Source organism: Mobula birostris, chromosome 5 (assembly GCF_030028105.1).
Source record: "Mobula birostris isolate sMobBir1 chromosome 5, sMobBir1.hap1, whole genome shotgun sequence".
NCBI lineage: Eukaryota > Metazoa > Chordata > Chondrichthyes > Myliobatiformes > Myliobatidae > Mobula > Mobula birostris.
The window spans coordinates 85,432,185-85,449,005 of record NC_092374.1 but is presented as its reverse complement, the minus strand read 5'-3'; the positions used below and the strand labels follow the sequence as shown (position 1 = coordinate 85,449,005).

Sequence of the window (16,821 nt, the reverse complement as noted above, 5' to 3'; positions counted from 1 at the left end):
AATTTAGTTACCAAGTTAAGAATCACATTCTTAGGTATCTGGATAAAGAAAAACAGATACTGTAATACAGATAACAGCACCAGAAATCTTTATCAAGTGTCAAACGTATCATTAGTTGGAATTTTTTCTTCAGATACGTATGTCACATTTAATGTCTGTGCCTCCTGTAAGGTTGGTGTTGGGCAGTCCTCCCAGTGAAGGTACTACCACAGGATTTAGACACAGTGATAATGAAGGAACTACAGTACATTTTGAAATCAGGATGGTATGTGACTTGGAGGGAGCTTGTTAAAATGATTATGATTCAAATTGCCTTTGGCCCTTGCCCTTGGTTTGTGAGGTTCTGCTGGAATAGGCTATTCGAGCAACTTCTTAAGGGCAATAAGGGATGGGCTGCTCAGTGTGCAAAACCCTTGTCCCTTTAATGAATAAAAGAAATTGTAGATGGGACATACTATGGTCACAGTTCCCTGGTAATGTCGGGAGTAGGGTATCAATCACGTAGGCTGCTTTGTTTGGGGTGATGCTGAGCCTGTTAGAGTTGTTGGAGCTACACTTATCCATATAAGTAGTGTTCCATCATGGTCCTGACTTGTAGATGGTTAACATGTTTGGGCATGTCAACAGGTTCTATCCTACTCTTGATGGGGTTGGTCCATGTGAATTTCCAGTTAATAGGGACCTATCAGGATGTTGATGTTGTGGAAACCATGGTCAGGCCATCTTTTGCCAGACATGGTTTTTAACCGGCACTTTCTGGCACTAATATTTGTTTCACATTATTCTATGCCGGAACATTGCCTTAATCTTGCAGCATGATTTGTAAATGGAGTTGAATATAGAGCAAATATTAGCAAACATCCCCACAATAGGAAGACCATCATTGATGGAAAACATTGGGAGTTATGCCCTGAGGAACTCCTGCAGTGATATCCTGGGGCTGGAATGACTAACTTCCAATAACTACAGCCACCTCAGTATGAGATGAGTCTCTGACTCGATGTCCAGTAATCTCATGTTACCAGATCTCCATGATGTCACGCTTGGTCACATGTTGCCTCAATGTCAAGGACGGTCATTCTCTCCTCACTTTTGGAATTTCAGGTTGTGATTTACTATGTCCCTTTGTTGGAGATTCTAGAACAAATGGATATAGCTTCAAGATAAGGTATGGCCATGTAAAAGCAAGATGCACAAAAATTTATTTTCACAGAAAGTGCTGAATCTCTGGAACTCTCTGTCCCTGAGAGTTGTGGAGGCCTGATCATTACAATTGGACATTACAAGTAGATAAATATTTGAAAGATCAGTACATCAAGGGCTACAAGCATCTGGCACAGAGAAGGCCTGGAGAAGATTAACTGAGATGAGCTTGAATAGTAGGACAGAGGAGGGGGCCAGGTGGCCTATTCTCACTTTTATTTTTTTCTGTCCTTTTGTGATGGATTGGTTCTAATGAAATCAAACATACTTGCCTCTGAGACAAGAAAGTAGTGGGAAACTTTAGAGGGAAGATCCAGTGTTGACCTACCAAGAAAAGATATCAAACAGAAGCCTGCTGTCCTCTTCAGTGGACATAAGAGATCCCATAAAAGGCAGCCATTCTGTTTTTTTTTCAGTGACTAGACTAATCTTTATTGGGTTTGGCAGGGTGTAAGATGCTCCTTCCCTCTGCCAGCCTGCAGGTCGCACTTGGGCAAGGTGATGCAACCCCCACCACTGAATCAGTGGCATGTAAAGCCATGGGGAGCAGGGGCTGGATGGTCATATGAACAACTGGTGCATATCACAAGTCCTGGTTATGCAACCACTGACGCCAGGCAGACAATCTCTGAAGAGTATTCATAATGGCTGGGGATGGGGTCACCCATCTTGTAAAGACACTGCCTGGAAAGAAGGCAATGGCAAAACACTTCTGTAGAAAAATTTGCCGAGACCAATCATGGTCACGGGACCATGATTGTCCATATCATACAACACGGTACATGAGGTGCGTAAAAAGGGCCCGGACAGTCATCAGGGACTGCAGCCACCGCAATCACAAACTGCCTCAGCTGCTACCGTCTGGCAAACGTTATCATAGCAACAGGCTCCAGGACAGCTTCTTTCACCAGGCTATCAGATTTATCAATACATATTGATCTGATTATGTCCCCTTGTTGGAGATTCTAGAACAAGTGGACATAGCTTCAAGATAAGGTACGGCCATGTAAAAGCTTGTAAGGGCTGTACAGATATGTGTACAAAACAATTACATATACTATTATAGTGCTTGGGCAATATCTTCCCACATTTCCTCTCTTTATTGCTTGTACATTGCAACAGACATACAATGTAGAGATTTTTACTACCTTGGATGTAAGAAATAAAATAAATACAAATAATGATAATAATGGTGAATATTCATCATCCAGTACTACAAAGAGAACTGTTGATTGGATCAATGTAACTTTGCTACTTGTGGGATGTCTTGCATACAGATTGGCTGCTGTGTTTCTCACAAAACAACTAACTATGTATGTATTTTAAAAATAGTTTTTCAAGATATGATTAATTCTTACAAAACCAGCATGTCTTGTTTGTCCCTGATTCCCTCGAGAGCTGGTGATGGCTTGTCTTCCTAAACCATTGCAGTCCTTCTGGCAAAGGAATTCCTACAATTCCAGAATTTAGACCCAGTAACAGCGAAGGTGTGATGCTATTATAGCACCAGCGACCTGGTTTCAATTTCTACCGCTGTTTGTAAGGAGTTTGTACATTCTCCCTGTGAATGCACGGGTTTCCTCCCACATTCCACAGAAGTAAAGGTTAGGAGGTTAATTAGACACAAGGGCGACACGCGCTCGTTGTGCTGGAAGGGCCTGTAACTGTGCTGTATCTCTAAATAAATATTTATGAGTCCGAGTGATGACCTTACCTGGTCCCTTAATGACATCTTCCCTGAACAAGAAAGCACAGCAGCACCCCCACTTCCTAAGGAGATTGGCGGGCAAGTGAGATTCCCTTCCCCCATCTTAACTGATTTTTACAGGAGCACCATTGAGACCATCCTGACTAGCTGCATCTTCAACTGGTATGGGAACAGCAGAGCATCAGACCGAAAGTAACTATAAAGGATTGTGAGAACAGCCAAGAGGATTATAGGAGTCTTTACTATTCATTGGGAACATTTATCAGCAGTGCTGTGTACATAGGGCCCTTAGTATTATAAAGGATCACACCCATACAGATAGTATCCTCTTTGACTTTCTACCATCAGGCAGGAGACTCCGATGCATAAAAAAATGAACGGTCAGAATGGGAAACAGTTTCTTCCCTCTGGCCATAGGCTTCTGAACTCCCTGTCGCATTGGCTTCAAAGTGTCACTGGTTAATTTGTTCCGTACCTTACAATATTTAATTTATGCATTTTCATTTGTTATTTATGTATGATTTATCTGTAGATTTTATCCTTACCTTCATAAGTTATCATGTGTTATGTGCTTTACATCCTGGTTTGGAGAAATGTCTTTCTATATACATTATATGGTTATATACTGTATGTTACATACATGTATATAATTAAATGACAATTTAATAATATACATGTATAATGTGACATGGAATAGTATGATTGTTTCACCTGCTTACTGCCTGTAATTTTTTTGATGATAGAGGTTGTGGGTTAGGGAGAGAATAGAGACTCGGAGCCAAGGTCGGGCTGCTTCGAATGACTGGAAGTAGTGTCCCACAGGGTGCAATTCTGAAGCCAGTTTTGATTAATGATTTAGAGAGCATGATGTTGAAATGTACAGTTGATACCAAGATAGGAAGTGACCCAGAAAAGCTGTAAAAAAGAAAGAGGGGATGGGCTAAATATTTGAAAATGCAACTCAGCATCAGTTTGTGGTTAATAATACAGCACAACTGTAGTCTGAGTGGCAGTAAGCTCAGTGCTTCAAATGAGTAGAGACACTTTGTGGGTTAATGACAATACTAGATAAATAAGAATATATTACAAAAAACAAATTGAAATTTGAGTTTTGTCCTTAAAGTGTAAAAGACATTGAATCTATCCAAAATTTTAATACAACTTTGATTGCAATAGTGGGTTGTTAAAAAGGATATTTTTAGATTACAGAACAGAATTACTAAAATGGTGCTTGGTATGACAAAACAAAGCTAGACATTGACATTTCAGAATGACTGATCTTTATTTTAATTAAATAAATGAGATTACAAAGAATATGATGAAATTATTTAAAAAATAGATGGGTAAACAAAAGCCCACTGGTTTAGAACAAAACACTGGATAAGTCAAGAGATGTGAAAAAGAGCTCAAAAGAAGTTTACATATGAAGCTGTGGAATTGCTTCCAGATTAGAAAATAGTACTAGCATTCAAAGTTAGAACGGAGAAGTGAATGGAGGCAAAGGATTTATGAACAAAGTGGGTAAATGTAAGAATTTTTTGTGCATAAAGAATGAACACTGACTAGTTGGGTGAGAAGCCGATTTAAGTGTATAATTTTTGTGGATAGTGGTACTAGGGAATTGGAACCTTAAATCTTCTGTAGCAAACTTCTGAATATGATATCTAAGCTGGGCAGGATGTGACAACTGATACTTCCCAGGGATCTATTCTGGTGCTTCAGTTTTTCACAATATACGTTGATAACTTGGATGAGTGATGTGGTTTTTATATTCTAGTCTGCAGATGGCACTATTAGATACAGGAAATATTGTGAAGCAGAGCAGGATGTTATGACAGATGTAGAGGTTGGGAAAAAGCTTGACAGAAAAGAGTTGTTGGAAAGTTTGAGTTCATGTAGTTTGAATCTGAAATATAAATTGTAAGATTTCCTCAATGCTGAGAGACTGCTGGCTCACCAAGTATTCAGCTCAGCAAAACCACTGAACAGCTGCTAAAAGGAATTATCTGGGCAAATAGTTTCAACGTTAGAAGTTAGAAACTCAAAATCTACTTCATTTGTATATGTATATGTGTGTGTCTGTATCACACACACACATACATACATATATATGTACCTATTGTATACTTGAAATAACTTAATTAAAGAAGTAGTGCAAAAACAGAAATAAAAAAATGGTAAGGTAGTGTTCCTGGGCTCATTGTCCATTCAGGAATTGCATGACAGAGGGGAAGAAGCTGTTTCTGAATCATTGAGTGTGTGTCTTCAGGCTTCTGTACCTCCTCCCTAATGGTAGCAATGAAAACAAGGCATGACCTAGGTGATGGGAGTCCCTAATGATGGATGCTGCCTTGATGAATGGAACACAGAGTTTTAGGGTGGAATTACCAAACTTACAGCTAAGGTAATGTGCCAAGATGCCAGGGATGGAAGAACATAAGAATTCTAGAAGTCTCAGAAGTAGGAAAGGAACAAGGCCTTAGAAAACTTGACATGGAATATTGAAAAGTTAGAACTGAGACAGAGTGGAGTGAGCAAGAGGGTTAATGGTGTGACAAGGCTGAGTGTGTTCAGTCTATGCACTTAATATCATATGAAGTGTTGTAATCATAGTACAGTTGGCTAACAAACAGCTAAGAAATAGAAATATGCTGAGGATAGATCCAAAGGGAATTTCAGAGCCAGTGTGGCTCAGCAAAACACAGGAGTAATAGGTGAGACTGGAGCAGCAGTCAGTGGCTTAGCCCCTCAAACTTTCCCTGCCATTCAACATAATCATGACTGATCTGCCCAGGACGTTCCTCATTCTCTCTTCTATCCCAGTTCCCCATTGCCCCCAATTCACCAATCCTTTATGTCTTTAAATGATGTAGCCTCAACAATCATCCTGGGTAGAGAGTCTCAGAGAGTCACATTCTCTGCAATAATTAACATGCATGAATCTGTTTAGATGAGCATTGATTTAGGGTAAAAAGTCTTCCTGGGTGAAATTTATCAGCATTACTCTGTGTGCAATAAGGGAGTATACCACTAGAGGGTGCTCTTATATGTAAAACAAATAAACTCATGCAAATTTAGTGTTTAGCAAATGGGCCCAGAAATCCTAAAGTATCAGGTCAGCAGCCCTGTGGGAGCTCCAGGCATAACGCAGTCAATATATCTGAGCTTAATGGAGCTTTCCCTCATTAAACGTGTCCTCATATGGTTCTTGTTGTACAACAATACGAGTGGTGCAAGAGCCACTCTTTCTCTGACCCACCACATTTAGAATCATTCTGTAATTGTATCCTTATAAAACAATATAAAAAGTTAATTTGAATCTCTTCAAGATTGTTCGGAACCCTGTGGGTTGCCCCATTATAGAAAAGATGTGGAGGTTTTGGAGAAGGTGCAGAAGAGGTTTACCAGGATGCTGCCCTGATTAGAGCCGTAGAGCCTGAGGGGAGGCCTGATAGAAATTTTAAAGAAAATGATAGGCATAGTCAGTGTGGTCAGCTGGTATCGTTTCCCCAGTATTGAAATGTCTAACACTAGAGGAATTTACAGTAAGAGAGGGGTTAAGTTCAAAGGAAAGGTACAGGGCAAGTTTTTTGCACTGAATGGTGGGAGCCTAGCATGGACGTGAAGGCAAATACAATAGAGATGTTTAAGAGGCTGTTAGATAAACACGAGTATGTAAAGAATGGAGGGATATGGACACAAAAACACGAGGAATTCTGCAGATGCTGGAAATACAAGCAACACACATCAAAGTTGCTGGTGAACGCAGCAGGCCAGGCAGCATCTCTAGGAAGAGGTGCAGTCGACGTTTTGGGCCGAGACCCTTCGTCAGGACTAACTGAAGGAAGAGTTAGTAAGAGATTTGAAAGTGGGAGGGGGAGGGGGAGATCCAAAATGATAGGAGAAGACAGGAGAGGGAGGGATGGAGCCAAGAGCTGGACAGGTGATTGGCAAAGGGGATATGAGAGGATCATGGGACAGGAGGCCCAGGGAGAAGGAAAAGGGGGAGGGGGGAAACCCAGAGGATGGGCAAGGGGTATAGTCAGAGGGAGAAAAAGGAGAGAGAGAGAGAGAGAGAAAGAAAGAAAGAATGTGTGTATAAAAATAAATAACGGATGGGGTACGAGGGGGAGGTGGGGCATTAGCGGAAGTTAGAGAAGTCAATGTTCATGCCATCAGGTTGGAGGCTACCCAGACGGAATATAAGGTGTTGTTTCTCCAACCTGAGTGTGGCTTCATATTTACAGTAGAGAAGACCGTGGATAGACATATCAGAATGGGAATGGGATGTGGAATTAAAATGTGTGCCCACTGGGAGATCCTGCTTTCTCTGGCAGACAGAGTGTAGGTGTTCAGCAAAACGATCTCCCAGTCTGCGTCGGGTCTCGCCAATATATAGAAGGCCACATTGGGAGCACCGGACGCAGTATCACCCCAGCCGACTCACAGGTGAAGTGTCGCCTCACCTGGAAGGACTATCTGGGGCCCTGAATGGTGGTAAGGGAGGAAGTGTAAGGGCATGTGAAGCACTTGTTCCGCTTACAAGAATAAGTGCCTGGAGGGAGATCGGTGGGGAGGGATGGGGGGGACGAATGGACAAGGGAGTCGCGTAGGGAGCAATCCCTGCGGAAAGCGGGGGGGGGAGGGGAAGATGTGCTTAGTGGTGGGATCCCGTTGGAGGTGGCGGAAGTTACAGAGAATAATATGTTGGACCCAGAGGCCGGTGGGGTGGTAGGTGAGAACCAGGGGAACCCTATTCCTAGTGGGGTGACGGGAGGATGGAGTGAGAGCAGATGTGCGTGAAATGGGGGTGATGCATTTGAGAGCAGAGTTGATGGTGGAGGAATATGGACATTGTGTTGGGAGAAAGGATTAGCTCAGTTAGGCTTTTAATTACATTGGCACTACAACATGAACTGAAGGGCCCGTTTCTGTTCTGAATTGTTCTATGACGTTACAAAATGAACCATTTGATTCAACTACAAGGCTGTTGTGGTTCAACGCTGTTACTCACCTTCCTCTTTTCCCATACCATTCCTACGAAGCTACTCCTGATGCAGATGTTTCTTAATAAAAACTGCCTTCAGACCATTAAGGTTTCTGTGAGGGCTAGAAGGGGTAGTAGTTTTCCTCTAGGATATACATGGAACCATGACCCTTTTCTACCCTAGTTTTTCCTACCCCAAATCTATTCACTTCAGGTTCTTTCTACACTCAATTCCCTCCCTGGTCCTATTCTTATCTTAAGTCAAGAAGTTTTCTTTCAGCTCACTGTTACATTATCAGCTGATTAGGTGGTAGCTCCTATTCACTTCAAGAACTGCTGTGAGGGAGGAAAAGCATCTGATTTAAATGAGGATTCTGGGATCAAATGTATGACACAGAATTATGTCTCATCTGTTAAATGCAGATTACAGAGAAAATTTACAAGGATATTGCTGGGACTTGAGGACCTGTGTTATAGGGAAAGGTTGAATAGGTAGGACTCGATTACTTGGAGCATCAGAGAATGAGGGAAGATTTGATAGAGATATACAAAATTATACAGTAAGTAAAAGCAGGCTTTTTCCACTGAGTTTGGGTGAGACTATAACTAGGGGTCATTGGTTAAGGGTAAAAAGAGAAACGTTTGAGGAGAACATGAGGGGGAATGTCTTCACTCAGAGGGTGGTGCAAGTGTAGAATAAGCTGCCAGCAGAAGATGTAGATGTGGGTTCAATTATAACATTTAAGAGAAATTTGGATAAGTACATGGGTGTGGAGGGCAATGTCCTGGGTGCAGAATAATAATTTGGCATGGACTAGATGGGATGAAGGTCCTGTTTTCGTGCAGTAGTGTTCTATGACTATTTAAAATCAGGCTTTGTTGTTGACGTTCAGACATGATTAATGGGCACTTAACAGGAAACAACAGCAACCTACATCTGTAGACTTACAGTCATCAGGGGGTCAAACTCCTCATCAGAAGAAAGACGAGGAGAAAATCAGCAAGGAAGATTATATTTGAATGAAAAATTGAATGACGATTGAGTTTTGCTTTTAATTTTGCTTTTCAAAGTATATTCAAGGTACATTTATTATCAAAGAGTGTATAAATATAACCTTTTGTCCTGTCTTGAAACTAGACCTCTAGAATTTTGAAACTGACTTTAATTTATTTATTTTTATAACAGCTAGTTGTAAGAGGCATGAAATGCAAAGCTTTCAGGACAGTGAACTGCTCCTTACCAGGTTAGTGTCCAGATACCATTGTAATAAATAATGAATTATAATTGCTACACCATTTCATGTATTAACATTGATGTTGAAGTGGTTCCCAGAAAGATTCAGGATTGGAAGTTTGTCTGTTGTGCATGTTTAACACACAAATATTAAATTTAGCTTCTGAAGTTCGGTTCCATTCATTCATTAAGAACTTCTGCCAAAGTAATAATTATAACCCTCAATGTAGTAAAACACTATTGCTGGCTTATTTTCATCTGTGCTCATGTGAAGTATTTATCTCCACATAGTGAGAACATCGAACCCTCTATAAGCACTGAACCCTCCATAGAGATGCAGGAAGTTCGGAAAGTAAAGACCAAAGCAAAGGACAAGAAAGTTAACAAATTGTCTCGGAAAAATAAAATTATCACCGATATAAGTAAGCAATAAATGAAGCCTGTATGGATTAAGCAAACAATACATGGTATAGAGAAGCTAGAGTACATGGGATGTACGGGGTTTCTTGTGTTTAATAAACACACAAATGGTTTGTTACATTGGAGTTGACAAGAATTGGTTAGCTCTGTGTTTGAGCATGGTTCTCAACACCATGAGTTTTCCAGTAGATTATGGAGGATAATCAAAAAGATCATTGTGTTTGTCCTGGTTTGTTGGTTAAAGAGATTCAATAATATTTGCAGATTCTTGGGTGGGACTATAACCAGAGGTCATAGGTTAAAGGTGACAGGTGAAAAGTTTAAGAGGAGCATGAGGAGAAACTTCTTTGCTCAGAGGGTCGTGAGAATGTGGAATGAGCTGCCACCACAAGTGGTGCATGCAAGTTCAATTGCAATGTTCAGGTGGTTTGGAAAGGTGCATGGGTAGTAGGGGTATTGAGGGCTATGGTCTGGGTGCAGGTCAATGGGAGTAGGTAGTTTGGCATGGACTAGTTGGGCCAAAGGACCTGTTTCTGTACTGTGTTCTTCTATGACTGTGACTCTTGGATCTTGTTCGAATACTTAACAGCTTCTCTGTTGGTAGCTACCCTTGTCTTAGCTACAACCTGTGGGAGAATATTTCTGGCTACAAATTAGCCAGTACCCATAATTGAATGTTTTTTTCTGTTCATGATAGACCAACTGTTGTATTATTTGAGGGCTCGCCAGTGGGACATTCAAGAGCACACAATGCCCTTTTGGGCATGACTGGCCAAACTTGAACAATGAGATGGAATGGGAGGCAGGGTTGCTCTGGTATGTCTAGGTTCATGTCATGTTGCTATTATTAGCAAGGCTGGCATTGACTGTCCCTTTCTACTTTCCCTTTGAGAAAGTAACTTATCTTTGTCTTCTTGCTTAAAAAAGGTTCAGTAGTTAATTACTGACTGATTCTAGATGTGGAAAGCTGGTGGAAGAGCGGCTGTGGCAGCGCTCCCACTCATGTATAATCATAGCTGTGTCAGGGTAGTATTAATGAGGAAAAACACCATTAAATTCTTAATTATATTGGGTCAGTACCTGGTGTACCCAGTAGACTAGTGACCTCCTACCCCGTAGGCTTTTTGGACCCATCTTATTGTAGAACAACTCAGTAGGTTAGACCACTTTAGAAGGACAGTTTGGAGTCACGTAAAAGTTCAATAAGCTAAAGGGGGCATGCTATTTTTCTAAAATATTTTGGAGCATTTGAAAGTCGATCAGTTACTTGGAATACTCTTTACTACTTGTGAGACATGAAAACATGCATATCATAAACTGGAATATTATTGAGCTAGGTGGATTTTTTGTTTCCAATGATTATTGCAAAAAATACCACCAAAACATTGTTGTTTCAAATATGGGAGAGTTGTTTGTGAGTAGTATTTCTGCAAGGCAGTAACTCTTTTTGAATTACTCTTTTGCCTTTAGATGAGGCAAGTGAAGCTAAAAAGGAAGGAAGAAAGCATAAACGAAAAGGCCAGCCAAAGAAAATTGTTCCCGACTACACCAGATTCATTGATGATGATGAAGAGACCACATTAGGTGAGCCTGGTATTTTTCCACTTAAGCAGTGTAAATATGTGGAGCTTTGGCATTCTTGGATGCTTGTATGTGTGAAGTGCTGTGCATGTGCTTGCTGAGGACAGGGTCAGGTTTGGCTGTGTATATGCAGAGTCGAATAGTATTCTGTTTTCCTAGTTGAATATGTTTTACAAGTGTAAACATCTGATTTCCTTGCAAGCTTATGGCACAAATAGTAGGCTATTCGGCTTCCTAATCCTGTTGTGCTATTGAATTAAATCATGACGGATTGTCATTTTGATTCTTTATCTGGCTTGATTCCAGTCCTTTTAATACCCTTACCTAACACCAAAAAGTCCACCAAGCTCAGCTTTGAAAATTTCAATTGACCGAGCCAACCGTGTAGGGGAACCTGGTGCCAGGTAACATCTCCTACACACTTAAGTGATCACAGATGATGTGTGAGCCTCGGATGTGAGTTTCAGCACACTGTTTTAACTATGGCAATATTATAGATGAATTCATTTCTATCGCACCTAAAGTATACATTTTTAGCAGGATATTAGAAATTAATCAGAAACAGCAATCCCATTGGATTTTTACCTCTTAACTCAAGGACATAAAGAGTTGGCAGCATTCCAGTTGATTTGGCATAATTGGTAGTCAAATCTGGGCCCTCATATCTTTTATGTCATGTAGACCTTTAAGGATACATGAAAGCCTTGAGTCCTGAGAATATAGAAGAGCAACACATACACAAAATGCCGGAGGAACTCAGCAGATCAGGCAATACCTGTGGAGAGGAATGAACAGGAGACATTTCAGGACTGGCTGGAGTTCTAGCATCCGCAGAATCTCTTGTGAATATAGAAGGGTGCGGATCACTCACTTATTGTGTATCTTAAAGATTGAGATCAATAGATATTTGAAGAATTCAGGCATGTAGGGATCAAATGGGAATGTGGAATTAAAATGGAGGGTTAAGTATTATCTTATTGATTGACTAAGCGGAGGCAAGAAGGTGATTGACCATTTCTCCCTTCTTCTCATGTACAACCAGCTGTTCTTTTCCACAAAAAAATCTTTGAAGCTTGTTGACCTGGAATCCAGTGTTGGGTATTTTAAAGCAGAAATTCTGAGATAGCCATGATTATTGCCATTCTGTGTGATACTTTATTTTGTTGTACCCGTGCTGACATATGTAATGCAAAGTTGTCACTTTTGTGACACTTCTTTCCAAAGGTAGTTGATCACGTGATACTACTTGCAATTGCTTCAGAGTCTAGAGCACCATTAAAGATGATTGGATGTTTTGTTTAGCTGTTGTCCTTCAGTCTACTGTTGACTTCTTTCTGAAAGTGCTGTAAGCGAGGAGTTGAGGGTAATGCAGCTAGTTGTTCTGAGGAATGTTTTTTCATGTCACTAAATCATAACCCGCCATATAGGAAAACACTGAGTTATCCAAGACAGAAGTAATAACAGGCAACAAACAATAGGCCCCCTTTTTCTTTTGAATAATTGAAAGAAAATGCTGTTTGAGTTATTGCAGACTTCGGCTTTTATAATCTTTACACTGAGGTACTTCCTTTTATCGAATGAGATTTAAACTGAATGTTAAAGGTCCCCGTGGTGTTACTTTAGAAAATAGTTCTCTTTTTTACAGAGGGATCTTGAGGTCCAAACCCATGGCTTACCTTCATCACTAGAGGCATAAAGTATAAGAATTAGAAAGTCATGATGCAGTTGTATAAAATTTTGGTTAGTTCGTAACTGAAGCATTGCATACAGTTCTGTTTGCCCTGTTGCAGAAGGATGTGGAGTCCATGCTGAGGAGACTTACCAGGATGCAGCCTGGGTTAGAGAATATAAACTATAAAAAGAGGTTGGACACACTTGGATTGTTTTCTTTGGAAGGGTTAGAGGTTGAGGGAAGACCTGATGGAAGTTAATAAAATTATGAGACATATAACACAGACAACAGAATCTTTTTTTTTCCCCACAAATTGAAATGTGGAATGCTACAGGCAAAGCTTTGTCAGAAGGAAAAAGTTTAAAGGGGATCTGCAGGGAAAGTTTTTTTACACAGAAAATAGTAGGTGCCTGAAAAGGACTGCTGGGGTGGATGTGAAAGAAGATTTTCAGCTAGGCAACTGAATATATAGGGAATGAAGGCATATGAATCACGTACAAGCAGAAGAGATTAGTTTTAATTTGACATAATTGTCAGCAGAGACGTTGCAGGCTGAAGGGCCTGTTCCTTTGTTCTACCGTTCTGTGTTCTAAGAACAGGTGAGATATCCCTGGCATCCTAGCCACTTATCCCCCACTCTGCTTTACAAAGCAAAACAGGTAATCACATTGCTCTTTGTGAAAACTTGCTGTGCACAAATTTGTTGCTGCAATTCAGAGTTATTTCATTGCTGCAAATCTCATGGAATTTCACAAGAAGGTAGAAGTTACCATAGAGATGCAAGCTTTTCTTTTTTATACTCTTGAGTATGTGACAAAGTAAGACATTATGACATAAAGATGCATCCATCTTTGTTGTCAACAGAAAGAATGTTTACCTACCATGTACTCTCTGTATTTTAGCTGGCCTGTGCTGTAGTGGCATCTGCACCAGACTTCGAGGCTAATGGTCCCGGGTTTGAATCTGGCTGGCTTCTTGCACGCTTTCCATCCATGCTGGGTTGAGTGTTGAGCTAGCAACTTGGCCTCGTAAAAAAGAGATAAATGTTAGAGAAATGGCATGGTTGCCACCTAATGCACCACAAGGCCTGGAAAGGAACAAGAACTCTCTGCTTTGTTGGTTCTTAACTTTCTCCTGATGTGGGACTAACACAAGTCACTCGCCCAGTTCAGGATAGATGAAGTATACTGATTTATCATTATTTCCTTTAAGGAATCACTGAGGAATTCAGGCTTGTCCTGTTTGGAGAAAGTTCACTTTAACTGAGTGAATTGAGATAAACTGTTCACACGCATACCAGAGCATAGAAGTTGAAAATTAATACAAAATTCAAAAGTTCAAATTAAATTTGTTATCAAAAGTACTTAAATACCACCATATACAACCCTAAGCTTCATTTTCTGTTTGCATACCCAATAAATCCATAGAATAATAACCATCACAGAATCAATGAAAGAAGCCACCAGCTTGGTGTTCAGCCAGAGTGCAGAAGACTGCAAAATGTGCAAAGGCAGAAAGAAAGAAATAACAATAATAAACAAACAAATAAATAAATAAATAAGCAAGCAAGCTATAAATAGTGAGAACATGAGTCCTTGAAAATGAGTCCATTGATTGTGGTAATATTTCAATGATGGGCCAAGTGAAGTTGAGAGACATTATCCCCTTTTGTTCAAGAGCCTGATAGTTGAGGGGTAATAACTGTTCTGAACCTGGTGGTGTGAGTCCTGAAGCTCCTGTACCTTCTTCATGATGGCAGCAGTGAAAAGAGAGCATGTCCTGGGTGGTGGGGTCTCTGATGATGGATGATAAACTAAGAACAAGAAAGGGTAGAATACAAAACTTCCGGTGCACTAAGGGTACAACTCATAAGTAGCACGTTTGAGGTATAATGTGGTGCATTACAGTCACACCTTTAATTATAGATAAACTAACTGAAGGGGAAGAGTGTGACAGTGGTAGATATTTTGTTGAAACTATGAGAATCATTCATCTACATATTTCTTAGACATCAGGACATCAAATCTTTTTCAAGAGAGTAATTGCCTGGCCTCTTCTTTCATTCTCATTTCTGAGAGATGAAGATTAGTTAGTTAAGTGTGTAGGACAACAGGGTCAAAGATTCATACCTGATATTGAAATATCTCCATGGTTCTCGTCCTCAGAATTCAGCAACCAGCTCAGCCCCTCCTTCATCGCCACATCCAGGTCAGACACCACCAAAGGGAGCGGGTCCATGGAGCCTTCTCGTGGAGATAATAGCCACGTTATGCCAGCTGGCAACTCCGATTCATGGGCCACAGCGGTGGCCATGAGAGAATACCAGCCGGAGGAGGAGGAGGAGGAGGAGGAGGAGGAGGAGAGTGTCCAGGATAGTGCAGCACAAAGTACTTCCAGAAGCCTTTCAAGGGGTACTAAGGAGTTTGGCCAGCATAGAAATCCTGTATTTGAGGGCCATCAGTTAGAGGGTGAGGTAGGGGACAATCTTGCTTCCAAATTCTTGGAGATACAGCAGGAAGGTTTTCACATCCTACATGGGGATTTGGTGCAGCTGCAAAAAACCTTGGGAGAAGGGATCAGTGGCTTTTCTCGCAAACTTGCCAAGAGGCTGGTCAGAATGTCCAATCAAATGTCAGTTTTAGTAGAGCTCCTCCATAACATTAATACCGCCCTGGTTCCTGTTTCCTCTGATCAGTTTTCAGTCGCATGTCAAACTACCAGTAAGGAGGTTCAAGACCCTTCTACCCACATCACCAAAGAGCAGGTTGGGCCTGAGTCCATCAACAGCATGGTACCCAGCCCTCCTTTCCAGTCTGAAACACGCAGAAAACGTCGGTTGTCTACGATAAGGAGTGAAGACAAATCTTCAAAAGTAGTTAAAGTGGATGTTTAAGAGTGGACTGTTGGCTGGTGTGCAGCTTATCTGAAATGTTGAAATTATTGCTCAGTGGATGAAATTTGTATAATGACCAGTTATTTTAACACTTGTTTCTGCTAACTTGATACTTGTATAATTTAGGAAAGGAGAAGATACTTTATTTGGTGAGGTAGTTTGGCCATGTTGGCTATCTCGTGTTCATGTTTTGTTCTTTGTTTAAAACTGAATGTGCAGGGGTACCTTTTGGTGCCACTTTGTTAAGGCCTCCCAGCTATTTGTTAGTTCACAGAATTATAGATGACAAGGAAATATCTCAGGACAAATTAGGTTAAGGCACACAGTTTGTTTACTTCTGTTTAAAACTGTTGGGTTTCTGTTTTCCATTAGAAGCCATTTAAATTTCCTTTTTCACAAGGGATGTCCGGCAGAGGTGTGGAAGTGCTTAAAAGGGAACTACAAGACTTTGGTATAATGCTCTAATGTACCATCTTATAGAGTTATTATAAAAAATGGTAGAATGAGTTTTACTATGAGCAACATACCTGCTTAGTGACTTCCTGAACCTGGTCAGTCTGTTAGAAGAAATTATTTAGTGGAATTAAATAAAGATAATGAACAAGTGGGCAAATCACCCAAACTGACATGTACAGTTCTGAAGGCTGAAGGCTGATTCCTTGGCAGAAGCCCCAAGACAACCATCTGTTTCTTCTGAGCAGTTGATAGGTGTATGGAGTTGGTTTAAGGAAAATGAGGGAAAGCAAAGAATAAATGGGATGTAAAATGAGCAAATAAATACCCTTTTTTGTGTTTCCACATGTGAAACAATAAATAACACTGCCTATGCAATCCATCAGTTTTGTGTTATTTTTCTCATTACACCATCTGCATGCAAATACGGACAAATCACGTATTCTAATAGAAAATCATATTTTCCTTGATTTAACAATGACCTGGCTTCGCGTCTTGTACACTTGAAACCACATTGAGTCTTCAGAAAAGCACAGCAAGTGGATGTTCCCCTGGTACCTCAATATATAGACACAATAAAGCATCATGTAAATCAATGTGATTCACAATGGAGATAATTAGTGAAGGAGAAGAAACTGACTTGGGACAATTGCAATTATTCACCTCAGAA

At 40.5% G+C, this 16,821-nt stretch overlaps 1 protein-coding gene across 1 annotated transcript in view; it reads left to right on the top strand.

Moving 5' to 3' along the window:
• Positions 1 to 16,821, top strand: part of LOC140198367 (zinc finger CW-type PWWP domain protein 1-like) — a 142,146-nt gene that overhangs the window by 54,947 nt on the left and 70,378 nt on the right. The window contains exons 6-8 of the mRNA XM_072259464.1: positions 9,085 to 9,142; positions 9,424 to 9,554; positions 11,023 to 11,136. Coding sequence (XP_072115565.1) covers positions 9,085 to 9,142; positions 9,424 to 9,554; positions 11,023 to 11,136 — 303 coding nt within the window. The remainder of the gene's footprint in view (positions 1 to 9,084; positions 9,143 to 9,423; positions 9,555 to 11,022; positions 11,137 to 16,821) is intronic.